We start from the raw sequence: 20,960 nt of genomic DNA, 5'->3' as shown, positions 1-20,960 counted from the left end.
AGGCCCAGGCCGGCGGGGCCAGGGAGCCGGCAGCGCTGTTTGGGAGCGCCGGCCAGGGACCCTGAAGACCCTCCTGGGCTTAAGGCGCCTGAAGGCCCTGACACCTGGCGACTGCAATATGGAGGACAGTTATTGTCTCCGCAAAGCAACTTGCACAAGGAGGACGGGAGACCGTCCCGCGTTCGGAGCACGGCAAAATCCTCTATTCTCCAAACAGAATGCGTTACGCACACTGCGCATCTCCGCAATAGTGGGCCGGCTAACGACGCAAAGAATGTTACGTCGCACCGGAGGCTCTTCCCCTCACCCCACCCCACGTTCTAGTTCAGGTGGCGCGAGAACTCTACGCCCGCTTCGTACTTTCTTTTTCTTCTACTGAATGCAAAACGGGCTTGTCTGCGCAACTGACGTAAAGTGCTTCCAAGAATACCCTTAGGACTCCGCGAAGCCCTCGGGCCATTCCAAGACGCTGTTTACGTATCGTCTCCGACGTACGTAGCGTTAAGCTGGAGCAGTCTCAGCGCCGGCCGCCATTTTGTGCAGTCGCTGGGAAGGAAGGAGACGCCTAGACCGCGGCACTGCCGGGTTTGAGCGTAGCCAGACCTACCCACTGTTTTTATAACCCCGATTCTCTGTGTTTTGCTCCCGTCTCCGACGAGAGAGGCGGCGACGGTGGCGTCTGCGACGGGAGACAGCGCGTCGGAGCGAGAGAGCGCCGCGCCTGCCGCCGCCCCAACAGCGGAGGCGCCGCCGCCATCGGTCGTCACCAGACCGGAGCCGCAGGCCCTCCCGAGCCCGGCCATCCGTGCCCCGCTCCCAGATCTCTATCCGTTTGGGACCATGCGCGGAGGCGGCTTTGGGGACCGGGACCGGGACCGTGACCGTGGAGGGTAAGGGGGGAGGGGGAGAGGGAAGGCCTCGCGTGTGCGTGGGCCGGGGGGGAGGGGGAAGGTTGTTTCCTGAGGAGACCGCAGCCTCCGGCCCAGCGGGAGACCTGGAGCGGACCGCGGGCCCGGGAGCGACGCTCCCGACTCCGGGAGGCGAGGCGACCGGGGACTTAATGGCGGTGTGGGGCGCGGGTCTGCGGGTGGGCCTGCGCCCCGGGATCGCGGGTGAGCCGGCGGGGGGCGGCGGCCTGGCGACGCCCCAGCCCCTCCTCTGCGGACCGCCGTCGTGGCGGGGAGCGGCAGCGGCCGCCCCAGCGCCGCAGACCCGGCCCGGCCTCGCGTCGCCGCCCGGCATTTCGAGCCCGGCCAATTTGGTCAAGTCATTTGATCTCCAGGCCTCAGCGCTCATCTGTGAAACCACGGATGTTCTTGCTGAGAAGAGGAGGAGGAGGTCTCCGAGTTCGGCCTGGGAAAATCTTGACGCCAAATGGCTTCCCTTATGTTGTCGGCCGCCAGAGATCACTGTTAATGGAGCTGGAAACCTGGTTGGAAACTAACTAGAGACCCTAAGGCTGACTTCTCGTTTTAAACGTATTTTTAGATCACCTTTAGTCGTATTTCAGGTAATTCGAAGGAAGCACATTGGCCAGTAAAGCAGTGGAATTGCTAGCGATCTAAATGATCTTGTTTGAGGAGGGAGGGTTTTTTTTTTTTAATCATGAGTTTAGGGTCCCCCCCCCCCCCCCGTGTTTCGGTCTCTCTTTCTCCGCTTGGTGTCGGGTATTAGCTTCGCGGCCTAGCCAGAAAGTTTTTGGTGGGGTAATGCCACGGTTCCTGGGTTGAAAGTTAATAAAATTAGGCCCGACGTCTTCGCAGATACTGAGATTCAACTTAAAATCCGTAAAAAGAAGAAGTTGCTTAAGAGCTCCGTGTTGGTTTGTGCTGTTACTTTTATGTAATAAAAGTCTTAACCTCTGGATAAAAAGTAATGGAACGCCACTTATTAACATATATGTGACCTTGGGCAAGATCCTGGACCTTTGTGAGCCTGTTTTCTCAACTGAAGATGGGCATAACGCTTGCCTTTACTTTGCATTGTTCTCTGGAATTAAGATGCCATGTGAAATTGCCTCTCTGTAGTAGGGTGTTCTGTTACTTGATGTTTTCTTCAAACATTTTTGTTTTTTGTGGTTCAGATACACACGTCCCAGACGGACTAGTCACAAGCACTTCAGTTATCATTTGAGTTGCAAAATAAAACATTATTTATGCATTGTTAGGAAGGAAAATATTTGATCTTAGTGTTAAATTTGGAGGGCTAGAAGTGGAATGTTTGCTTAGTGTTTCACAGTATAGCTAAATTTAGAAGTGAGTGAGTTTCTGTGCAACCATTTAGGAAAGGGAATTTGAGGTTAGCTAGGAAATTTGAAAATGACCAAGTAATTCCCCTCTTGAGCTTTATACTGTAGACATTCAAATGCAGAGAAACCTTGTACACCTTCCCCAGCATTTGTATACAAAAACGTTTATACCAGCATTGTTCATGTTAATAGTGGACGCAGCTCCTGTGTATGTCTGGATAAAGTGTGGGTATTTATACAAGTAGAATACAACACAACAGTGAAAAGAAAAAACTTAACATCAACATGGATGACTCACAAACATTAAGTAAAAAAAATCGTGGTAAAAGGATAATAGCTATAAAGACGTATATGACAAAACTATTAAGCAAAATTTGAGATGGTTGTTAGGGGGTTTGTGAACTTGAAGTGGGCACAGGGAGCTGCCAAGGTACGGATAATGTCCTCTTTACTGTGGGTGTTTGGTTTAATACTTAATTTCACCGTATATATGCTGTAACAATAAAAATAAATTATTTTAAAAGAGGAAAAAGTGAATTACTGATCCCTACTTTATCCCATATTGACTATCAGATGACATTTTAGGCTTTAAAAATGGTTCATATCAACAAAATGACACTTTTTCATAATGTCTGTGTCTTAATTCTACCTTTACCATGAAATTTCATTTACGATTTAAATTGCTATTTTTCTTAACTGAGTGTTAACAGCTGAAATGGATTATTAGTTTGAACAATGGATTATTTGAACATTTTATACATTGTAAATTTAAACTGGCATGATGTTGCTGAATCTTAAGAGCTGCATTTATTGCAAAGTCAAACTTAATATGCAATCAAGACATTAATGAACAGTATGGTATGTCAGGGATTAGGATATGTGCTCAAAAATTCTGTGAAAGTAAAAGGCTATCTTATTTGGGTTAGCTTTATAAAGGTGCAGCATATTTTTGAAGAATCCCGTGTTTCGAAATATATTTGTAGTATAGAGTAGTATGTCTTGGAGAATGAAATAGTCAAGATGATACGGGGGAAAAAACCTCTTCCTTTGAATAAGCCTTTAAAGGAACCTGACTTTCCAAAGTTCTCTTGTAGATCATTAGTTTAAGGTCTGGACAGCATTGGAATGCAGCAGCATTGAAAGAGCACCTAGGAACTACATAAATTAGTAATAGTATGAACTAGGCTGATAGTCTCTCAAAATTGGTACTATAATTCTTTGCAAACCTGACAATCAAAATACTTGACTTACCTATTTATTTAGAACTGTTGCTTCCTTTATAGGGGAGGAAAGTTGACCCAGGTGGTCTTTGATCTATTGACCTTTGGGCCTGAGGGCAAGTTGAAGAAGTCATTGATCCTTTGTCTTCAATATATGTGTCTTTGTAACTTGCTTCAGTTTTGATTCTTGATTTCTGTTAACAGTTCAGTAGTATACATGGAATCTGTCAAGTTCTGCCTGTTGACTGTAGGTACTCAGTGGTCCCAAGAAAATTTCCTGCGGTCAGTCTTTGTATTTAGAGAACTATCTAGTTGGGTAAGTTTAGGAACACTTTGAATTCTAGGAAATTGAAGCCCTTTAAAATAATACAGCTACTGCCTGTCAGTTGTGATGTGGAACCATCTGCAAGATGATGTTGTGAGTGGGTTAGAGTGGAAAGGGGAAGTTAAATTCAGTATAGTATTTTGGGAGGTAAAGAAATGGAATGGAAACATCGTGTAAGTGTATACTACTTGTATTCAAAACAATGGCCCACACTTCCAATAGGTTGAAATACAGAAATGAAGATCATCTTTGTGGTCTAAGAAGAGTAGGACATTGCAAGTTGGCCTAGTGGTCATATTTGTATTCCAGTTGAACTTGTCTGTTATGAATGTTGGATAAACAAAGATTGGCCTTAAATCTGTTTGAGTTTTTAAAACCCTAAGTAAGGGGTTCCTGTCTGGCTCGGTCAGTGGAGCATGTGATTCTTGATCTTGGGATTGTGAGTTCGAGCCCCATGTTGGGCATAGAGGTTACTAAATAAAAAAAGACAAAAAAGAAAAACTTAAATAAGACTCAGTAGTGTTTTCTTCGGCACATTCATAGTTAACAGTACTATTTCCCTGGGAACAAACAGGAGAAGGTAAAGGTGGCAGTTAAGAGGAAGGAGAGGTCATAAATCATTTCTGGCTATTCATTAGCATTAACTAAAGGTGAAGAGTAGCCTCCTGGTCTTACAGGGGCCCTAGTAGTTTTCCTTAGCTTAGCAGACAACAGGAGTACTTCTCACAACTTCGGATAAGGAGTCCACGAAACTGTTGCAGGTATGGGGCGACTTGCTTCAAGTGGATCTTTCTACCTGTCCACCTGCTTGCCTTGAATTTAAACATAAACTAATGTCTTCCTTTGCCTACGTGTCTGATTGTTATACGAGAGTAGAGAATCTCTGTTTTATTCAGTTTAATATCTCCAGGAACCGCTTAAAACAGTACCTGGTACAGTAACTTTGTTGAATGAATACAGTTACGCTAACTTGAATACTATGTTTGATTGAATACTATGCCAGATACTTTTTTTTAATACTTCTCACACTTTTCGTTTCATCATCATAGCGGTCTCTGAAATAGGTGGTGGTAGTAGTATTTCCACTTACATAAGAAACGGGTACAGAGAAGCTAAATTGTTCAAAACAACATCTTAAGTAGTAGAATCAAAATTCAAGCCTTTTCAGTGATTCCAGAATCTGGTTGTAATCCCTATGATACATATCTGTAAACATAAAAAGAGTTTTTAATTTTTCACTCCTCGTAACCATACCTGTAACAATATTAGTAAAGGAAGTTTTATGAACCTTTTTCCTCCATACCTTTGAGTAAGAAAAACATATTCTTGGAGGGGCCTGGTAGTATCCTAAGAGAAGAGTTTTTTGCTTGTTTTTTATGGCACCTAAGGTGCCACCCTCATAAGTAAATACTCAGTAAAGCAAAAATTTTGGTGCTTCTAGATTTGGAGCAAGAGGTGGCGGTGGCCTTCCCCCGAAGAAATTTGGTAATCCTGGGGAACGTTTACGTAAAAAGAAGTGGGATTTGAGTGAGCTCCCCAAGTTTGAGAAGAATTTTTATGTAGAGCATCCAGAAGTGGCAAGGCTGACTCCGGTAAGTTTTGGGGGTTTATTTCACCTTTTTTGTATACACAGTAATGAACTAAGTTGACATATTAGGCAGTCTTGACTCACACTGCTATTGTTTTATTCTAGTGTGGTACCTAGATTCTTATTTGTTTGGTTTTCATTTATTGGTATACTTCCCAATTGGTCATGTAGGAGATTTTAACTGTATAGGAGGTTCATGTTTTTTCATCTCTGAAGTTAAAATTAAAACATTGGCATAAATATAGGGGCACTTGGCTGTCTCAGTCAGTTAAGTTGTCTGACTGTTGATTTCACCTCAGGTCATGATCTTAACCATTGGTGAGTTCAAGCCCCGTGTCAGGCTCTGTGCTGACAGCATGGAGCCTGCTTGGGATTCTCGCTCTCTGCCCCTCCCCCCACTTAGACTCTTGTGTGTGCTGTCTCGATAAACTTGAAAACATAAATTAAAAAAATAAAACATTGGTATAAATATACTTCTGTTTTTTTTTTTTTTTTAACCTCATTGTGATTGTTTTGGACTCTACTCATGAAATGGTTACTTGTTCAGAAGAAGGTGTAATGGAAAGAGCATTTGGTTCCAAGTTCCACTGTTTCTCCTTCCTACTTCTGACCTTGGGCACGTTACTTAATATTTTGAAGTGTCTCGTTTTCTCATGGGGAAAATGGAACTCTTACCATTATCACTTCCTGGACGCACAAAGTTGGGAGGATCCTTACAAATTGGGTGACGTTGAATGTATGCGAAAGAGCTATTAGAAGTGTTAGATATATTTTCCAGTGTAATCGTGGAATAGATGATAATTGTTGAGCTTGATTGGCAAGTAAAGTTTTGCATGTTTAGAATAACTTTGTTCACTTACTTGTTTTACTTTGTTTTCTTCCGTAGTATGAGGTTGATGAACTACGCCGAAAGAAAGAAATTACAGTGAGAGGGGGGGATGTTTGTCCTAAACCTGTGTTTGCCTTCCATCACGCTAACTTCCCACGTAAGTGTTCTTTAATCAAGGATTTTACTTGTTAGTTTTTATTGAACCGTAAACATGGGTAATGGGTTATACAAAGGTTTTCATTCGGGCTCAGGATTTTGTTGAAGAGGCAAATAGAAACCCTTCACAAAGGTGATGATAAATGTTTTGTTTTATAATGTCAAGGCTTGGAAGTAAATGCTGTGTTAATTGAATAAGAGATTTTTTTTTTATGCTTATCTGTTCATTTATTTATTTATTTCATCTTCCCGTAGAACTTTTGTCTCCTTCTTTCAGAAAGTAGAATGAAGTTGCTTTCTAGCTGGATATGACTTGGCAGACAATACATGACTGACAGTCATGTGCCCACTCTATACCTTAGGGCAGTGGTTTTTAAAGTATTAAAGGGCGGGGGGGGGGGCACCTGGGTGGCTCAGTCGGTTGAGCAGCTGACTTTGGCTCTGGCCATGATCATGCAGTTCATGGGTTCGAGCCCTCATTGGGCTCTGTGCTGACAGCTCAGAGCCTGGAGCCTGTTTCAGATTCTGTGTCCCTCTCTCTCTGACCTTCCCCCACTCATGCTTGCGCGCGCTCTCTCTCTCTCTCTCTCTCTCTCTCTCTCTCTCTCAAAAATAAACATTAAAAAAAATTTTTTTAAGTATTGAGGGGAAGGGTAGATATATCTAGCAGCAGCATTCAGAGAGGTAGTCGTCATCGGGTCAGAGATTCAGTAACTAAAGAAAGAAACCACACTTTCCTTGGAGGGATGTAAAGCCGGGTAAATCTTTTCTTTGATGAGTTGAACAGTTTTTTAGAATTCTCTTGGCCGTGTTCTTAGTTTTTTATCTAAAAGCGGTAACGGTTGTTCTCTTACAGAATATGTAATGGATGTGTTGATGGATCAACACTTCACAGAACCAACTCCGATTCAGTGCCAGGGATTTCCGTTGGCTCTCAGTGGCCGAGATATGGTGGGCATTGCGCAGACTGGGTCTGGGAAGACATTGGCGGTACGTACCACCAGGAGGGGAAGGTTAATATTGTGGTGACTTATTTTGCTATTCTGATTATCCCATTAATTCTTAATTCTTAAAAAGTTCTGATTCAGATGGTATAGGTAATATTTCAGCTTTCTTAGTTATGTGAGATAGGTGCAAGTATTTTGTGTTCAAATTTACATTGCATGTGTGTTTAACAGTTGTGAGTTCTGTTTTCATTTTTGTGATTAGGCATTATCAGTTACTGTGATAATTTAAGATAATGGCTTAGTTTTGGAATAAGACTGTCATTCTTTTCCCCCCCAGTATTTGCTGCCTGCAATTGTTCATATTAACCACCAGCCATACTTGGAAAGGGGAGACGGCCCAATTGTAAGTGTGTTTATAATTATAAAATTCACTATAATTTATTGATCACTGTTTCAGGCACTGTGCTTTGCATGTGTTTTCAGATTTCATTCTCAAGTCCATCCTCCATATCTGAAAGTGATACTTCCTTACTGATAAATTTTAACAGTCCTTACTGATAAATTTTAACTGATAAATGACTAGTCCAAATAGCTATTTTTTATTTATTTTGAGAGAGAGCATGTGCAAGTTGGGGAGGGGCAGAGAAAGGGGGGGGGGGAGAGAATCCCAAGCCGACTCCTCATTATCAGTGGGGAGCCCGATGTCGGGCTCAAACTCGCAGACTGCGAGATCCTGAGCTGAACTGAAGTCTGACATTCAACCAGCTCAGCCACCCAGGCACCCCTAGCCAAAACAGCTATTAAATGGCTGAACTTGAGTTTGAACCAATGTTACTTTTAACCATTATATATACTGCTTTCATATATAGGCATTTACTGTGTAGTAAATTCAAATACAGTTCTTAATTACTCAATGGTGCTGTGAGGGATTAAAGGAAGTATGAAATGATGTCACTTCTCTGCATGTCAGTCAGATTTGGGGTGTGTATTCTTTGTGGTTAAGTAGTATTTCTGTAAGTGTTTCTGGGGCAGGATGATTTTCTGGTTTGATTGTTTTCACTTAGTGCTATTTCCTGTAAGTTTTGTGTAGTGGTTTTCAAACATTTTGAATGTATATTCTTACTTTTTTTTAAAAAATTGAGGGGTGCCTTACTGGCTCGGCGCAATCAGTAGAGCATGCAACTCTTGATGTCAGAGTTGTGAGTTTGAGCCCCACGTTGGGTGTAGAGATTACTTAAATCTTTAAAAAATTGGGCTCGCATTTGATAATGTGTTTACAAACAGGTACGTCTCAAAATATTCGCAAAAAGAAGTAACGCATTACTTTGCATTATATGATACATCATATATTCCATATGGCTAATAGAATTAGCTTTATTATTGTTAGCTAATACTTCACGGATCTGTACACAAAACAGGAGTCATTGATAACCATGTATACGATACCTATTTAAAAGAGTCCTAATTTTGTATTGTTTTGAGTGTTCTAGAAGTCATTGTTTTTGCCTTATGTGTCTAGCTAAAAGTTTAAACTGGAATTCAGAAAAGTGCTTCTTTCTTATTTATCTCTTTTTACTAATATTTAATCCGTGGTTAAAGCCACTTGTTCATTTTTGTGAATTGTTAAAAAACTAGGTGATAAAATCTGTAAATACACTTAAATAGCAATAAACTGTAATGAATGCTGTATCAAAAGTAAACCATCATTCCATATGCTAAATAGTGTCACAATTTTTTGCTACACTCAGGTGCACAGTCTTAAACTCTCTGCCTTCTCCCCCCATCGTGTAATTTTTAAAGTATCAGATTAGGCAGTAGAAAGAATTAGATAACCTTTTTGTTCTTTTTCTTTTTTAATTTGGGAGAGGTGTATTAATGTGCATGTTTGTTTCAGTGTCTAGTTCTGGCTCCTACGAGAGAGCTTGCTCAGCAAGTACAGCAGGTGGCTGATGACTATGGCAAATGTTCTAGGTTGAAGAGTACTTGCATTTATGGAGGTGCTCCTAAAGGTCCCCAGATTCGAGACTTGGAGAGAGGTAATCTCTTTTAAAATTAGCACGTAAGAATTTTATGAGTTTTTATGAATGAAATTGAAGAGGAAAATAGTGGGTCCTTGTGGGAAAAAATTCAGTATTCCAGCAGGTTAGAAGTTCTCAGGTATGGTTGAAATGCTATTAGGGGAAAGTTTAACATCATTAGAGACAAACTTGGTGGAGATTTGATAATTACACGTTAAGTGTCTTTACATCATGCTTTTCCAGGTATGGTGTTAAATGTAGCTAGTGCGCTGTGGTATTGAGCGCAGCCACCGGAGCTGGTGCTTCTCAGTTTGTTGAGGCTTGGAGAGTGTATAAAGAATTCTTAGTTGACTAGATCTGTGGTTTTGTTTTATAGGTGTCGAGATCTGTATAGCTACTCCTGGACGCCTGATAGATTTCCTCGAGTCAGGAAAGACAAATCTTCGCCGATGTACTTACCTTGTACTGGATGAGGCCGACCGGATGCTTGATATGGGCTTTGAACCTCAGATCCGCAAAATTGTTGACCAAATCAGGGTGTGTGAAGCTGATGGTCTGCCGTCTTTATGCCTAGTGCCTGTTGCAATCCTTAGCCTAAAAGAAAGCTCTTTCTTTTCCTGGTAGCCTGATAGGCAGACACTGATGTGGAGCGCAACCTGGCCAAAAGAAGTAAGACAGCTTGCAGAGGATTTCCTTCGTGATTACACCCAGATCAACGTGGGCAATCTGGAGTTGAGTGCCAACCACAACATCCTCCAGATTGTGGATGTCTGCATGGAAAGTGAAAAAGACCACAAGTAAGAGAGATTTGACTGTTTGGGTGCTATTAAACCTTTCCTAATTATCCTCCAAAATTAAAGCATTTGAGAAGCCTGACATTTTTTGAGGCCCCAAAACATCCAAAGCATTACTAGCTTTCTTTATATCATTCATCAGAGCACTGTCGTTAGAAGCAAGGATTCCGGATCCTTAGTTGCGATAGTTACCAGCTGTATAGAACATAATGTGAAAAAAAAGTACCGTAGTTTTGGGGAGTTACGTTGTAGACCTCCCTTCTACGTAGTGTATGGGGAGGCCTTCTCTGAATGACTGCATTTTTGCTCGTCTTGTTTTCAGGTTGATCCAACTCATGGAGGAAATAATGGCTGAAAAGGAAAATAAGACAATAATATTTGTAGAGACAAAGAGACGCTGTGATGACCTCACTCGAAGGATGCGCAGAGATGGGTGAGTGCAGCGCTGAGGTAATTAGCCTCAGGTTTTAGATTTATAGTTCCGTAGGAGTTTTTAAAGTTTAGATTTCCTCTTTTTTAAAGATTTTTGAAATACTGGTTACTTTTCCTCTGACAGTTGGCCAGCTATGTGTATCCATGGAGACAAGAGTCAACCGGAAAGAGATTGGGTGCTTAATGGTGAGTTCAAAACTAAATATTGTCCGTACTGTTTCTGAGATGGGCACGCTTTGTGTAAAGGACCAGGTAGTAAAGATTTTCTGCTTTGCAGACTCTATGGGGGTTTGTGTCATAGTCGTTCAGGTCTTATGTTACAGCAAAAAGATGGTCAAGAACCACATGAAAAAAATGGTCTGGCTGTGTTGCAGTAAAAGTAAAAATACATATTGCCAGATTTGATCCATAGGCCAGCGTTTGCCAAACTCTGCTCTTGTTTATTGAATATTAGGGGCATTTTTGGCATATCTCTACTGTCCTTTAAAGTCAATAATGCGGGCTGTTTACGCTTTTTCATAACTTACACCACATTTTCTTTCATAAGGTCTTTTTTTTTTTTTTTTTCAAGCTTATTTTGAGAGTGAGAACGCCAGCAGGGAAGAGGGAAAGAGGGGGAGAGAGTGTGGGGCTCGAACTCACTGTGAGATCGTGACCTGAGGCAAAACCAAGAGTTGGACACTTAACTGACTGAGCCACCCAGGCGCCCCTAAGGTCTTATCTTTAAAATACATACGTTCACCAGCCTGTAAAGCTCCCCAAACCCTGTACTTCTGGAATTTTTATGGAGGCTTTATAACATAGGCCTAATTGATTATTAACTCGATCTCCATCCTCTCCTCTGAGGATGAGGGGTAGGGCTGAAAGTTCCAAGCTCTTATAGTCATGGCTTGGTCTTCCTGGTGACCAGCCCCCATCCTGAAGCTTTCCAGGATTCCACCAAGCATTGCCTCAGCACAAAAGATACTTCCGTCACCCAGGATCTTCGAGAGACTTGGGGTCTGTGTGTCAGGACCTAAGGTCAAAGACTGAGAATAAAAGACTCTCCTAGTATTTCTGTTTACAAGCGTTTTAGGAGCTGAGTGCCAGGAGTTGGGGGCAGAGACGAATACACGTATTTTCTGTTATTTCACAGAGGAAAGTAGGGTGCCTCCTTTCATTTCACATCTTTTAAAGTTGTTTTCTTCTCCTGCCCCTTACTTTTGGTTTTATTTCATGTGAAAGGTAACTTCAGTGTCATAATTTAAGGGCAAAAAGTTCTAGCTCATTTAAATTTTGTTACAAATTGCTATTACAATTTGTTGCAAACATAGTTTTAACAGTCCTTTTCAGTAGAGGTAGCTTTTGGTCTGTTGCCTCTCTGCTAAAAGTGAGGAGAGTGAAGATTTTCAAAGAATCACTGTTTTCCTTTGAATTTAAAAGAGCTTGGCATGTTCTTGACACCATCACTTGAAATTTAACATGGTAGAGTGAAAAGGCCAGATAGCTAGGAATGTCTGTGTGGTCATTTTTAAAGATAATCATTTGGTCTTGATTGTATAACTTGGCTTTCGTGGTACTATTCTTGTTTTGCAGAGTTCCGTTCAGGAAAGGCTCCCATCCTCATTGCCACAGATGTAGCCTCCCGTGGGCTAGGTTTGTATAGATAGGCATCTCTGTCAATGGTATATGTATCTTTTGGTTTAAAGATTTCTTTGTCATTTCAAATTAGAGTCGTGTATACATGTGTTTAGATAAATATCTAAAAGAGAAGAACACAAAGTGTGATAATTTCCCTTCCCCCCACAACTTTTTTTTAACCTTGGTGTTTTTTGTTTTTTGTTTTCTTTTATTTTCAAAGTCTCTTCCTGCTCCTGACAAACAGGCTTTGGTCTGCAGCAAGGCCTAGGCATGACTATTCAAATGGTTAGAGGGGACAGGAGACATTCAGTTGAACAGCTCAGCTTTTTCCTGGTTTTATTCTGTTTTCTGGCTGGATAGGATGAGTCTGATTGAACCTAACTTATTAGAAGCTAGTTTCGGCAGATACTCCCCTCCCTCCCCCTCCCTCCCTCCCTCCCTCCCTCTCCCCCTCCCCCCTTCCCTCTCCCTCCCGCCCCTCTCCCTCTCTCCCTCCCTCCCCCCCCCCCGTATATGCATATACGTATATATATACACACGTGTGTATATATACATATATATGTATGTTGAGTTCCGATTCCATGAATGCTAACATAATCCTGGTATTTGATGAGTCCATAAATATGTTATCATTCAGTAATTAAATCTGCATTGCCCAATTTTATTTACTGAAGTAAGATAATTGTGTACGCCCAGTTGTCCCCTCCTCCCACCTATGCGCCTATCATCAATGTGCTGTCTTCCAATTTAAGAACTTAACTTGAAGCTCATGTTCTTTTGGAGGTTTCCACCCATTATGATTTAAATTTATAGAACTATTTTGTGGTACTTGATCCCATTATTTTCTGAGGTACACAGGTACATCTCGAAATTTTTATATTAAAAAAGATGTCTATCACAAAGATATTTTTAAACTACTGACAGGTGTTTAATTTCTTGCCCAGTAAGGTGAGAAGTACCATATTCCCTTGTAATGCGTAGCGTAAAGAGAAAGTGTTCAACCGGAATACAAGAGAATGAAGGCTTTTTATACATTGCATTCATCATTCCCTCCTTCAGAGGTGGTGGCCTGCAGCCATGACTGAAAATTGTCTCTGCCCTCAGAGGTCATGTCTGGATCTGTGTGGTTAGAACTTGGGCCTGTTGGGAGAAGAGGCTGAGGCCTGAAAGCAGTTTACACAAAAGCTTTCAGTGATGGTGGTTTTTAAACAGGCTTGCTATGTGCTGGTAGCTTCTTTGTGCATCTTGCCTAGACAATTAAAAATACTTCCTCCCTTTCCCCTTGCATTTCTAAACCAAATCAATTGGCTGCCATTAGAATAACTTAGACTCTTCATCCCACCCCCACTCATCCAAGTGAGGGGAGAGGGAAGGTACCTGAGTCTGTTTCTTGTTACTCAGCATCAGTGCTTGTTTTGGGCCCCTTTGTTTGCTGCCTTGTAAAAATCAAAAGGAGGGGGAAAACCCACCAAAATGGCAGAATGCTGACCAAGGTCCTACAAGATCCTGGAAAGTGAAGGCTTCTACCTCATAGACAGGGGTGCAATTTTCAGCTGAGTCACCAGGCCTTTTTTCACTTCCTGTCCAGCGATGGCCTCTTAAATGTTCCCTTCAGGTAAGTTCTTCAATTCCCATAGTTTTATGATAGTCGTCCTCAGGAAACCACTATTCCCTTTGCACTGGGATATTTTTAATTTTTCTTTTTCTTTTTTTTTCGTTTAAACTACACACTGTTAAACTAAAAGTATTGAATTGATTTTGTTTTGTTTTTTAACAGAAGCTTTGATATCAGCTGCAGATCACTCAGTACATGGCCGAGGCAAATCTACATTGGCCCGAAGCAGCTCTAGATGAGCCTGTTGGCTAGTCTCAGTCCCTCCCGATTAGTGATTGGGAGGGGTTTGTCAGACAAAAAGTTGTTATCCCGGGCAGCTGGCCAAAACATTAACTTTTCAGTGTCTTACCCTGCTACAGCATCTCCTCTAAAGGCAGCAAGATCATATTGTGGCAGTGCGCAGATCAGATCAGGGCAGGCCTGACTGGAGAAAACCAAATTCTGCGCTTGCTCTTTGGTGCCCTCAGCCAGCTCTGTGTGCACACACACAGGACCCCTTTCTAGGGTGAAGAACTTGCAACATGTCCGTCCCCTATCGAACCCCTCCAGAAATACTCCCGACTAAAAGTTTCTGAACGGTTGACTCCAGTCCCCAGTGCTTTCTGCTAGGAAAGCACACGTCTGTGCCTCCAGTGCAGTAATTCAACTTGCTCTGCTGCCCACGGTCCTACACCGTGGGATTGACTCTGAGGAGCATTACCATAGGTCTGAAGATGTGGTCCTGGAGCGTAATTTCCCAGCCCTTCAGCCCACATCCATCCTAGCCCTGGCAATTTTTATTTTTCCTTTGTTGCATCCACGACCCTAGCCGGAGACTCACGCTGCCCCCTGTGATAACTGCCTTCTCGTCTTTCTGGTGTGATTTCAGGACTTTAGGGGTCAGTAAAGACTGAGGAGCCTTTATTGTAATAAGAAACAGACATAATGCCCCTTTCTTCACAGGCCCTTTAACAACAGCTGAATTTTTTTTTTTTTTTTTTTTTTAATCATCTCCCCTTTCCCCTGAAATTGATCCAGTCTGGGCAATAGATGCAGTCTGACCCTTTGGATGTAACTTACATTTTTTAATTAATTATTTTTTTCTACAATCACCCCAATTATCCTTGGGGGAGGCGTTGGAGGACCTGAAATTTTTACCCGAACCCAGGTTCTCCGGCGCTTGGCAACCAAATGGGGCTACAGAGAAGCATCTAAGCCAGTTCACAGAGCGAGCGTGTGTGGGGACTTCTCACTGCCACGGACCCTTGATGCATGCTCCCCGCGCTCCAGTGGTCCCGTGTCAGAAGGCGGAGTTTTCGAAAGGAGGCCGCCAAAAATAAAAGGCAAAGAGACGGGATCGGCTGCAGCGGTTTCCCAAAGGAGGAGGGAGTGTGCATCGGTCTGGTAACAAACAGAGAATGTTTTTTAATTATTTATATCACAAAAATCTGTGTTTTATCTAGGATATTTTCTGAATATTCTTTGTAAAATGCAGATTTTTTTCCACAAAACATTAGGATTCTTTGTTATATTAGACTTGTTTGTTTAAGTAGGTAAAAATCTACATTTAGCTGAAAGCATTACACTAACATTTACATACTTGAAGCATTAGGAGGTTATTCAACCCAATTCCCAGCAGTGGATAGAACATTAAACTTGTGTCTCAAGGTTTCATGGTTTTTCCCACCCTCTTTGGCTATTTTAATTTCCCAGGTTATGTAGACAATCTTTGACAATTGAAGCAAGTACTGAGTTGAAATAACCTTGAGTTGAGCAAAAAAACCTCATTTGGCAGAGCTGGGCTTGGTAGTACAGTGAAATTTTAGTGTAATGTGCTCTTGTGGTAATTGAATGGGGAAAGATAATTCGGATATTTCTGCAAAGGAAAATAGGTGTGTACTGTACTTTGGCTCTGATCAGTTTTTTAAATAACGAGAGCAAAAGTTCTTTTAATCTATTCTGATTGAGTCTCCTTGAAAACGTAGTAAAGTATATATGAAGTTTCTTTTTTCATTTTGCTCTGTGACTGGTTTAAAGGTAAGTTTGTTATATTACTGGTAGATTTTGCCAGGCTTCTCCCAACAGAGTAGAAGTAATTTGATCTTGTAGCTTATCGGTGGTACCGCTTTTTTTCTACATTTCTGGTTTTGAAAAGGAGCAGGAATTCGATACAACTCCTGCCAGTACGTTGGTTAAAATAAAGAGGCAAGAGTTCGGGTGGCTGAATGGGATTCCATTAGGATTTCATAGCTGATAAAGATGCCGCTTCCTGTGCATGTCCCAAGAATCAGTAATCCTCTTTTACTCTGTTGGGATGAGTCTTTTTTTGTTCCTGTTCAGAATGGTTACTAACTTGATCTTCTTTCCTCTTGCTGTCATCTGCATTCGTGCTTCCCACCTGTTGTTGGCATGTCCTTTACCTTCTCTTTCCCTGCCACATCAACCTACACACCGATTCGTCGTTGGCCTCGAAGATGTGGAAGATGTCAAGTTTGTGATCAACTATGACTATCCAAACAGCTCTGAGGATTATGTGCACCGTATTGGCCGAACAGCCCGTAGCACCAACAAGGGCACTGCCTACACCTTCTTCACCCCAGGGAACCTAAAGCAGGCCAGAGAGCTGATCAAAGTGCTGGAAGAGGCTAATCAGGCTATCAATCCAAAACTGATGCAGCTGGTGGACCACAGAGGAGGCGGCGGAGGAGGGGGTAAGGGTAAGTCCTGGAGTTTTCCAGGTACTGCCAAGGTATCTTTTTGGGCTCATTGGGCCTTTTTTTGGTTTGTTTAAGTCCTGTGAAGACTTTTAAGTGTTACTGAATAACAGAGGATAGTGATTAATAGGTTTTCATAATTGTTTCTAAGTAAGACCATGTGATTGGGGCGGGGGGGGGGGGCTGTCATGTTTGGCCTCCTAGCAGCATGGTATTTCCATAGACAGTAATATAAAACTGACTTTTGTGTTGTGAAGTATATGGTGCATGTTCAAAATTCAGGTGAATTACGGTTATTTTTAATACCTTCAAAAACTTTAGTGTATTAGGCTTTCAGTTTCTCATGTGAAGAGATCAGTAATTTTATATCGTTTTGTGGCAGTAGAAACAGGTATAGTTAACGAATATAAAAATTGGATAGTTCTGGGACACCTGCGTGACTCAGTTGGTTAAGCATCCCAACTCTTGATCTCAGCTCAGGTCTTGATCTCAGGGGCATGAGGTTGAGCTCCGCCTTGGGCTCCTCACTAGGCATGAAGCCTACTTAAAAAAAAATTGGATAGTAGCAAAATAGGCTAGGGTCATAGCTTCTGAACTACTATTTTGGTATTCTTTTGTCCCAAACTTACTGCATGCTAAAGCTCTGTGTCTGAATTACCTGAACGGTTTTTAAAATACAAGGTTTTTGGTTTATTTGTAAGTGGGTTTGGAATTGAGCCTAGGAACTTCAAGTTTGTGAGATAACTTTGACGTGGCTAGGCCCACGGGGCAACATACGAGCTGGTGTGCGCTAGTAGACGGTCCTCGTAGGGTCATACCAACTTGGCTGCTTATGTTTTTGTTATTAATGTTTATTTTTGAAGGAGAGACAGAGTGTGAGCAGGGGTGGGGCAGAGAGAGGGAGAAACAGAATCTGAAGCACGCTCCAGGCGCTGAGCTGTCAGCACAGAGCCCAGTGCAGGACTTAAACTCACGAGCTGTGAGATCATGACCTGAGCCCAAGTCAGACGCTTAACTGACTGAGCCACCCGGGCGCCCCACTGTCTTTTTATTTTTAATCTATGGTAAGTCACCTCAACTTCTTTACCATTGTTGCTACATTTGTAAGATTGTGTCTCTTAATAATTCTCAAAAGAAAAGGATTTACGATGGTGAGAAGTTGAATGTCTTTTCGCGTTTACCATTCTTTTGAATATGTCCTATTAAAGAATCAAATGATGGGTATATTTTAAAGTAACGGATTTGGAGGCTGGCCTGGGTAAAAATCAGATCAAGAAAGAACGTTGACTGCTTTTGTACCTGGTAGAAGTTTTTACATGTGGTCGTGTGTGGACTGTATTTCTGGCATTAAAAACTCCTCGTGTCCTCCCATCAGGAGGTCGTTCTCGATACCGGACCACTTCTTCTGCCAACAATCCCAATCTGATGTATCAGGATGAGTGTGACCGGAGGCTTCGAGGAGTCAAGGATGGTGGCCGGAGAGACTCTGCGAGCTATCGGGATCGTAGTGAAACCGATAGAGCCGGTTATGCTAACGGCAGTGGCTATGGAAGTCCAAATTCTGCCTTTGGAGCGCAAGCAGGCCAATACACCTATGGTCAAGGCACCTATGGGGCAGCTGCTTATGGCACCAGTGGCTATACAGCCCAGGAATATGGCGCTGGCACTTACGGGGCTGGTAGCACCACCTCAACTGGGAGAAGTTCACAGAGCTCTAGCCAGCAGTTTAGCGGGATAGGCCGGTCTGGGCAGCAGCCACAGCCACTGATGTCACAACAGTTCGCACAGCCTCCGGGAGCTACCAATATGATAGGTTACATGGGGCAGACGGCCTATCAATACCCCCCTCCCCCTCCTCCCCCTCCCCCTTCACGTAAATGAAACCACTCGAGTGGTAGTGACTTGCGCAGACTTGACTACATTTAAAGGAACGCTGTCTTTCCCTTTTATTTCTCTTCCCCTTTTCTTTCTTTTTTTTATTTTCCCCCCAACCATTGTGATTTGTCTTTCATGCAGATTAGTTAGAATTCACTGCCAGGTTTCTTCTGTCCGCCAAAATGATCCAGTCTGAAAGAACAGATTTTGTAAAAACATATATATAGCCGACTGGAAGAGATTCTTTTTTTTTTTTTCCCCCAACTTCTTGCATGTTGAGGATACTTGAGCTATTTTTCATCTTAAAAGAAAAAGTAAGGTATTAGGCCCTTTTGTGGGAGCCCATTTTTGTTGTCCTGAGTTGGGGGTAGGGGGGGAGGGTAGAGGGTTGAATTCTGCAGAAGAAGGTGGCATCTGTGCTTTAGATTGCTTTCATTACTTGGGTTAGAAAACCAGGAGGGAATTCCCTGCACATTCTGTAATACTTTTTAATGTTCCTTGGGCCTGATGAGTATTTAAGACAATGCACTGGCCATTGTCATTTTGGCTGATTGCTCGTTAAGTGCATTTGACAGTTGAAAAAATTCCTAATTGGTTTTGTCTCCCTTATATTCTGCCTTGCCCCTTCCCAATTACTGAAAAATAACCATTTTAGTCAGGTTAGACATTGAATTGCTGAGTCTGAGTTTCTTAAGTGTGTCTTTTAAAAACCCCAAGTGTTTATTGAAATGGTTAAACGTAGCATCTCGGCGTCTGGGTGGAAGCTGCCTAGTTTTCTTCCCCACATAACCAGGGACCATCTGTGAAATTCATTTTCCAACTAGATAGTTGCTCGGGGCAGAATGAACGTAAATGCTCACTGAAAATTTATTAACCAGTTAAATAATTTAACCAGTTACATATGCGTTCACCTGCAATGTAAAAACCACTTTTAATTATAAACAATATGCTCAGTGGCAAAGTTTCTTTTTAAACTCCATATCTATAAAGCTAGAATAAAAGCAACTCTTGCCAGCTACTCTGCCCTTTCGGCCAAATTCTCTTGAATAAAGAACCTTCGGGGTCTGTTAAGAAAGAACTCTTAATTCTCTTCATACTCTTCTCTGCAGTGCTTTGTTGTAACAGCTTTGGGATGCACATTTTCTTCAGCATCCTTTTGCACTCAGCTTTTTACAGGTAGGTAGTGCTTAAAGAGAAGTTACAGAGGACTAAAGCCTAAGTCCTTTCACTTTTCCTCCTTCCGAAGGTAGGTGAGTTTGTCCCCTTTAGAATGATACTGTTTAACTGAGACTTCCTGTAGCACACGGGCCTAGAAAGAATTCTCTGCTCTTGTGGTCACCGTAACAGGACAGGGAAACCAGACAGCCCCAGAAACCTCTTCCATATCCAGTGTTGGACTATTAATTTTTTTATGCTATTGGTATCGTTCATTAACAATGTAGTTAAAGGGGGAAGGCTCCACTGCGTCCTTTGGCTAAGGCCTGAGGGTGCTTGCTGGTTTGTAATATCTAAATACTTGAGGTTCTTTTGTTTTTTTCTTTTCTTTTTAAAATTCTTCAGGGAGAGAGAAGGGATGGTTTCTGAGGGGTTCTGAAAAGTATGGTTGAATGTGCAACATACAGGTAGGTTGTCAGCATAAGCTGAAATCTGTGCATGTGAGAACTTTGACATGTCGTCTCCCCCCAGTCCCCCCACACTTTCTTCTTCCTTTACTTCTCATTTTTCCCCCCTTATAGAAGTTGAGGCCGAGGGAGGATGGTAGGCACAGGAAAACTTGGGCAGAACTGCTCTGTGCTTTCAAACCAAAGTGCCCCCCCCCGCCACAGAAAAATTTTGTCTGAGCACTGACCAGTCTGTTGTAGACATTTCTTTCTACATCAGACTTGTGACTATTTTTAAACAGAGGTGCCACTGTAAGGGGTGCCATTTACTCTCTCGCAGGTCTTAAAGCCTCCCTTGGTGGCGAAGGCCTCTGGGCCCGCAGACGGCATTTGGTCTGCCATTCGCTTCCCTTTTTCCACCAGGGATATTGTGGTCATAAGGTCAAAATAACAGCATATCCCGAATCTCAAAAGCTATCGTGGCCTGAGCGCAGCTGAGATCGAGCAGAGTTTTTCCGAAACGGCTTTAGAGTAACTCTTCTGCCTCTGCGTCTGTCCCTCATAATTTAGGCTCTGCCTTTGCTTCAGAACATGAGCAGAAGAGTCCTCGTGTGAGGCTAGTTACTGCAGTCACGGTCGAAACTCATTTAGGGAAAGGATTTCAATATTAAGCTCTGGGGCTGCTTCTCCCCAGTTCCTCCCTAACCATTCGTTGTGTGGACTTCTCTCATCTAAAAGGTTGGTGGCTTTTGCTTGGGATCAGTGCTCTATTCATGTTCTTGCTGGTCTCTGAACACATTCCTGTCGCATTAAGACTTGAAAGATTTGTAGATGTGTGATGTTCAGGCACAGGATTCTAAGAGCTATGTTACTATTCTTAGTTTGTCAATTGTCCTTTTGATACCATCTTGTTTTCTTTTGTAGGTATAAATAAAACACTGTTGACAATAAGGTGTGAGCTTTTTATTGCTTAAAACTTCTCTGACCGCAGGACAGCGG

At 42.4% G+C, this 20,960-nt stretch overlaps 1 protein-coding gene across 3 annotated transcripts; it reads left to right on the top strand.

The window, feature by feature from the left end:
• Positions 1-503: 503 nt before the first annotated feature.
• Positions 504-20,912, top strand: DDX17 (DEAD-box helicase 17). 3 transcript variants are annotated; one of them, XM_053226794.1, is made up of 13 exons: positions 505-890; positions 5,235-5,385; positions 6,268-6,367; positions 7,223-7,356; positions 7,651-7,716; positions 9,208-9,349; positions 9,708-9,868; positions 9,956-10,128; positions 10,448-10,558; positions 10,682-10,743; positions 12,133-12,192; positions 16,246-16,482; positions 17,861-20,912. In XM_053226794.1, the coding sequence occupies exons 1-13, from the start codon at positions 841-843 to the stop codon at positions 18,364-18,366; spliced, it is 1,953 nt and encodes a 650-aa protein (XP_053082769.1). In that variant the 5' UTR covers positions 505-840; the 3' UTR covers positions 18,367-20,912. The 3 variants fall into 3 exon arrangements, with proteins under 3 accessions (XP_053082770.1, XP_053082769.1, XP_026927362.2); XM_027071561.2 differs by having other exon boundaries at positions 16,246-16,488; XM_053226795.1 differs by lacking the exon at positions 7,651-7,716 and having other exon boundaries at positions 504-890; positions 16,246-16,488.
• Positions 20,913-20,960: the final 48 nt, after the last annotated feature.

Source organism: Acinonyx jubatus, chromosome B4 (assembly GCF_027475565.1).
Source record: "Acinonyx jubatus isolate Ajub_Pintada_27869175 chromosome B4, VMU_Ajub_asm_v1.0, whole genome shotgun sequence".
Lineage (NCBI taxonomy): Eukaryota > Metazoa > Chordata > Mammalia > Carnivora > Felidae > Acinonyx > Acinonyx jubatus.
This window is presented reverse-complemented; position numbering and strand designations above follow the sequence as displayed.

Bases quoted from the DNA above. Each gene is read 5' to 3' on its own strand.
- DDX17 (XM_027071561.2), top strand. From the start codon at position 841: ATGCGCGGAGGCGGCTTTGGGGACCGGGACCGGGACCGTGACCGTGGA. The intron at 9,869-9,955 runs GTGTGTGAAGCT...TTTTCCTGGTAG, and splicing joins AAATTGTTGACCAAATCAGG to CCTGATAGGCAGACACTGAT. The intron at 16,489-17,860 runs GTAAGTCCTGGA...TCCTCCCATCAG, and splicing joins CGGCGGAGGAGGGGGTAAGG to GAGGTCGTTCTCGATACCGG.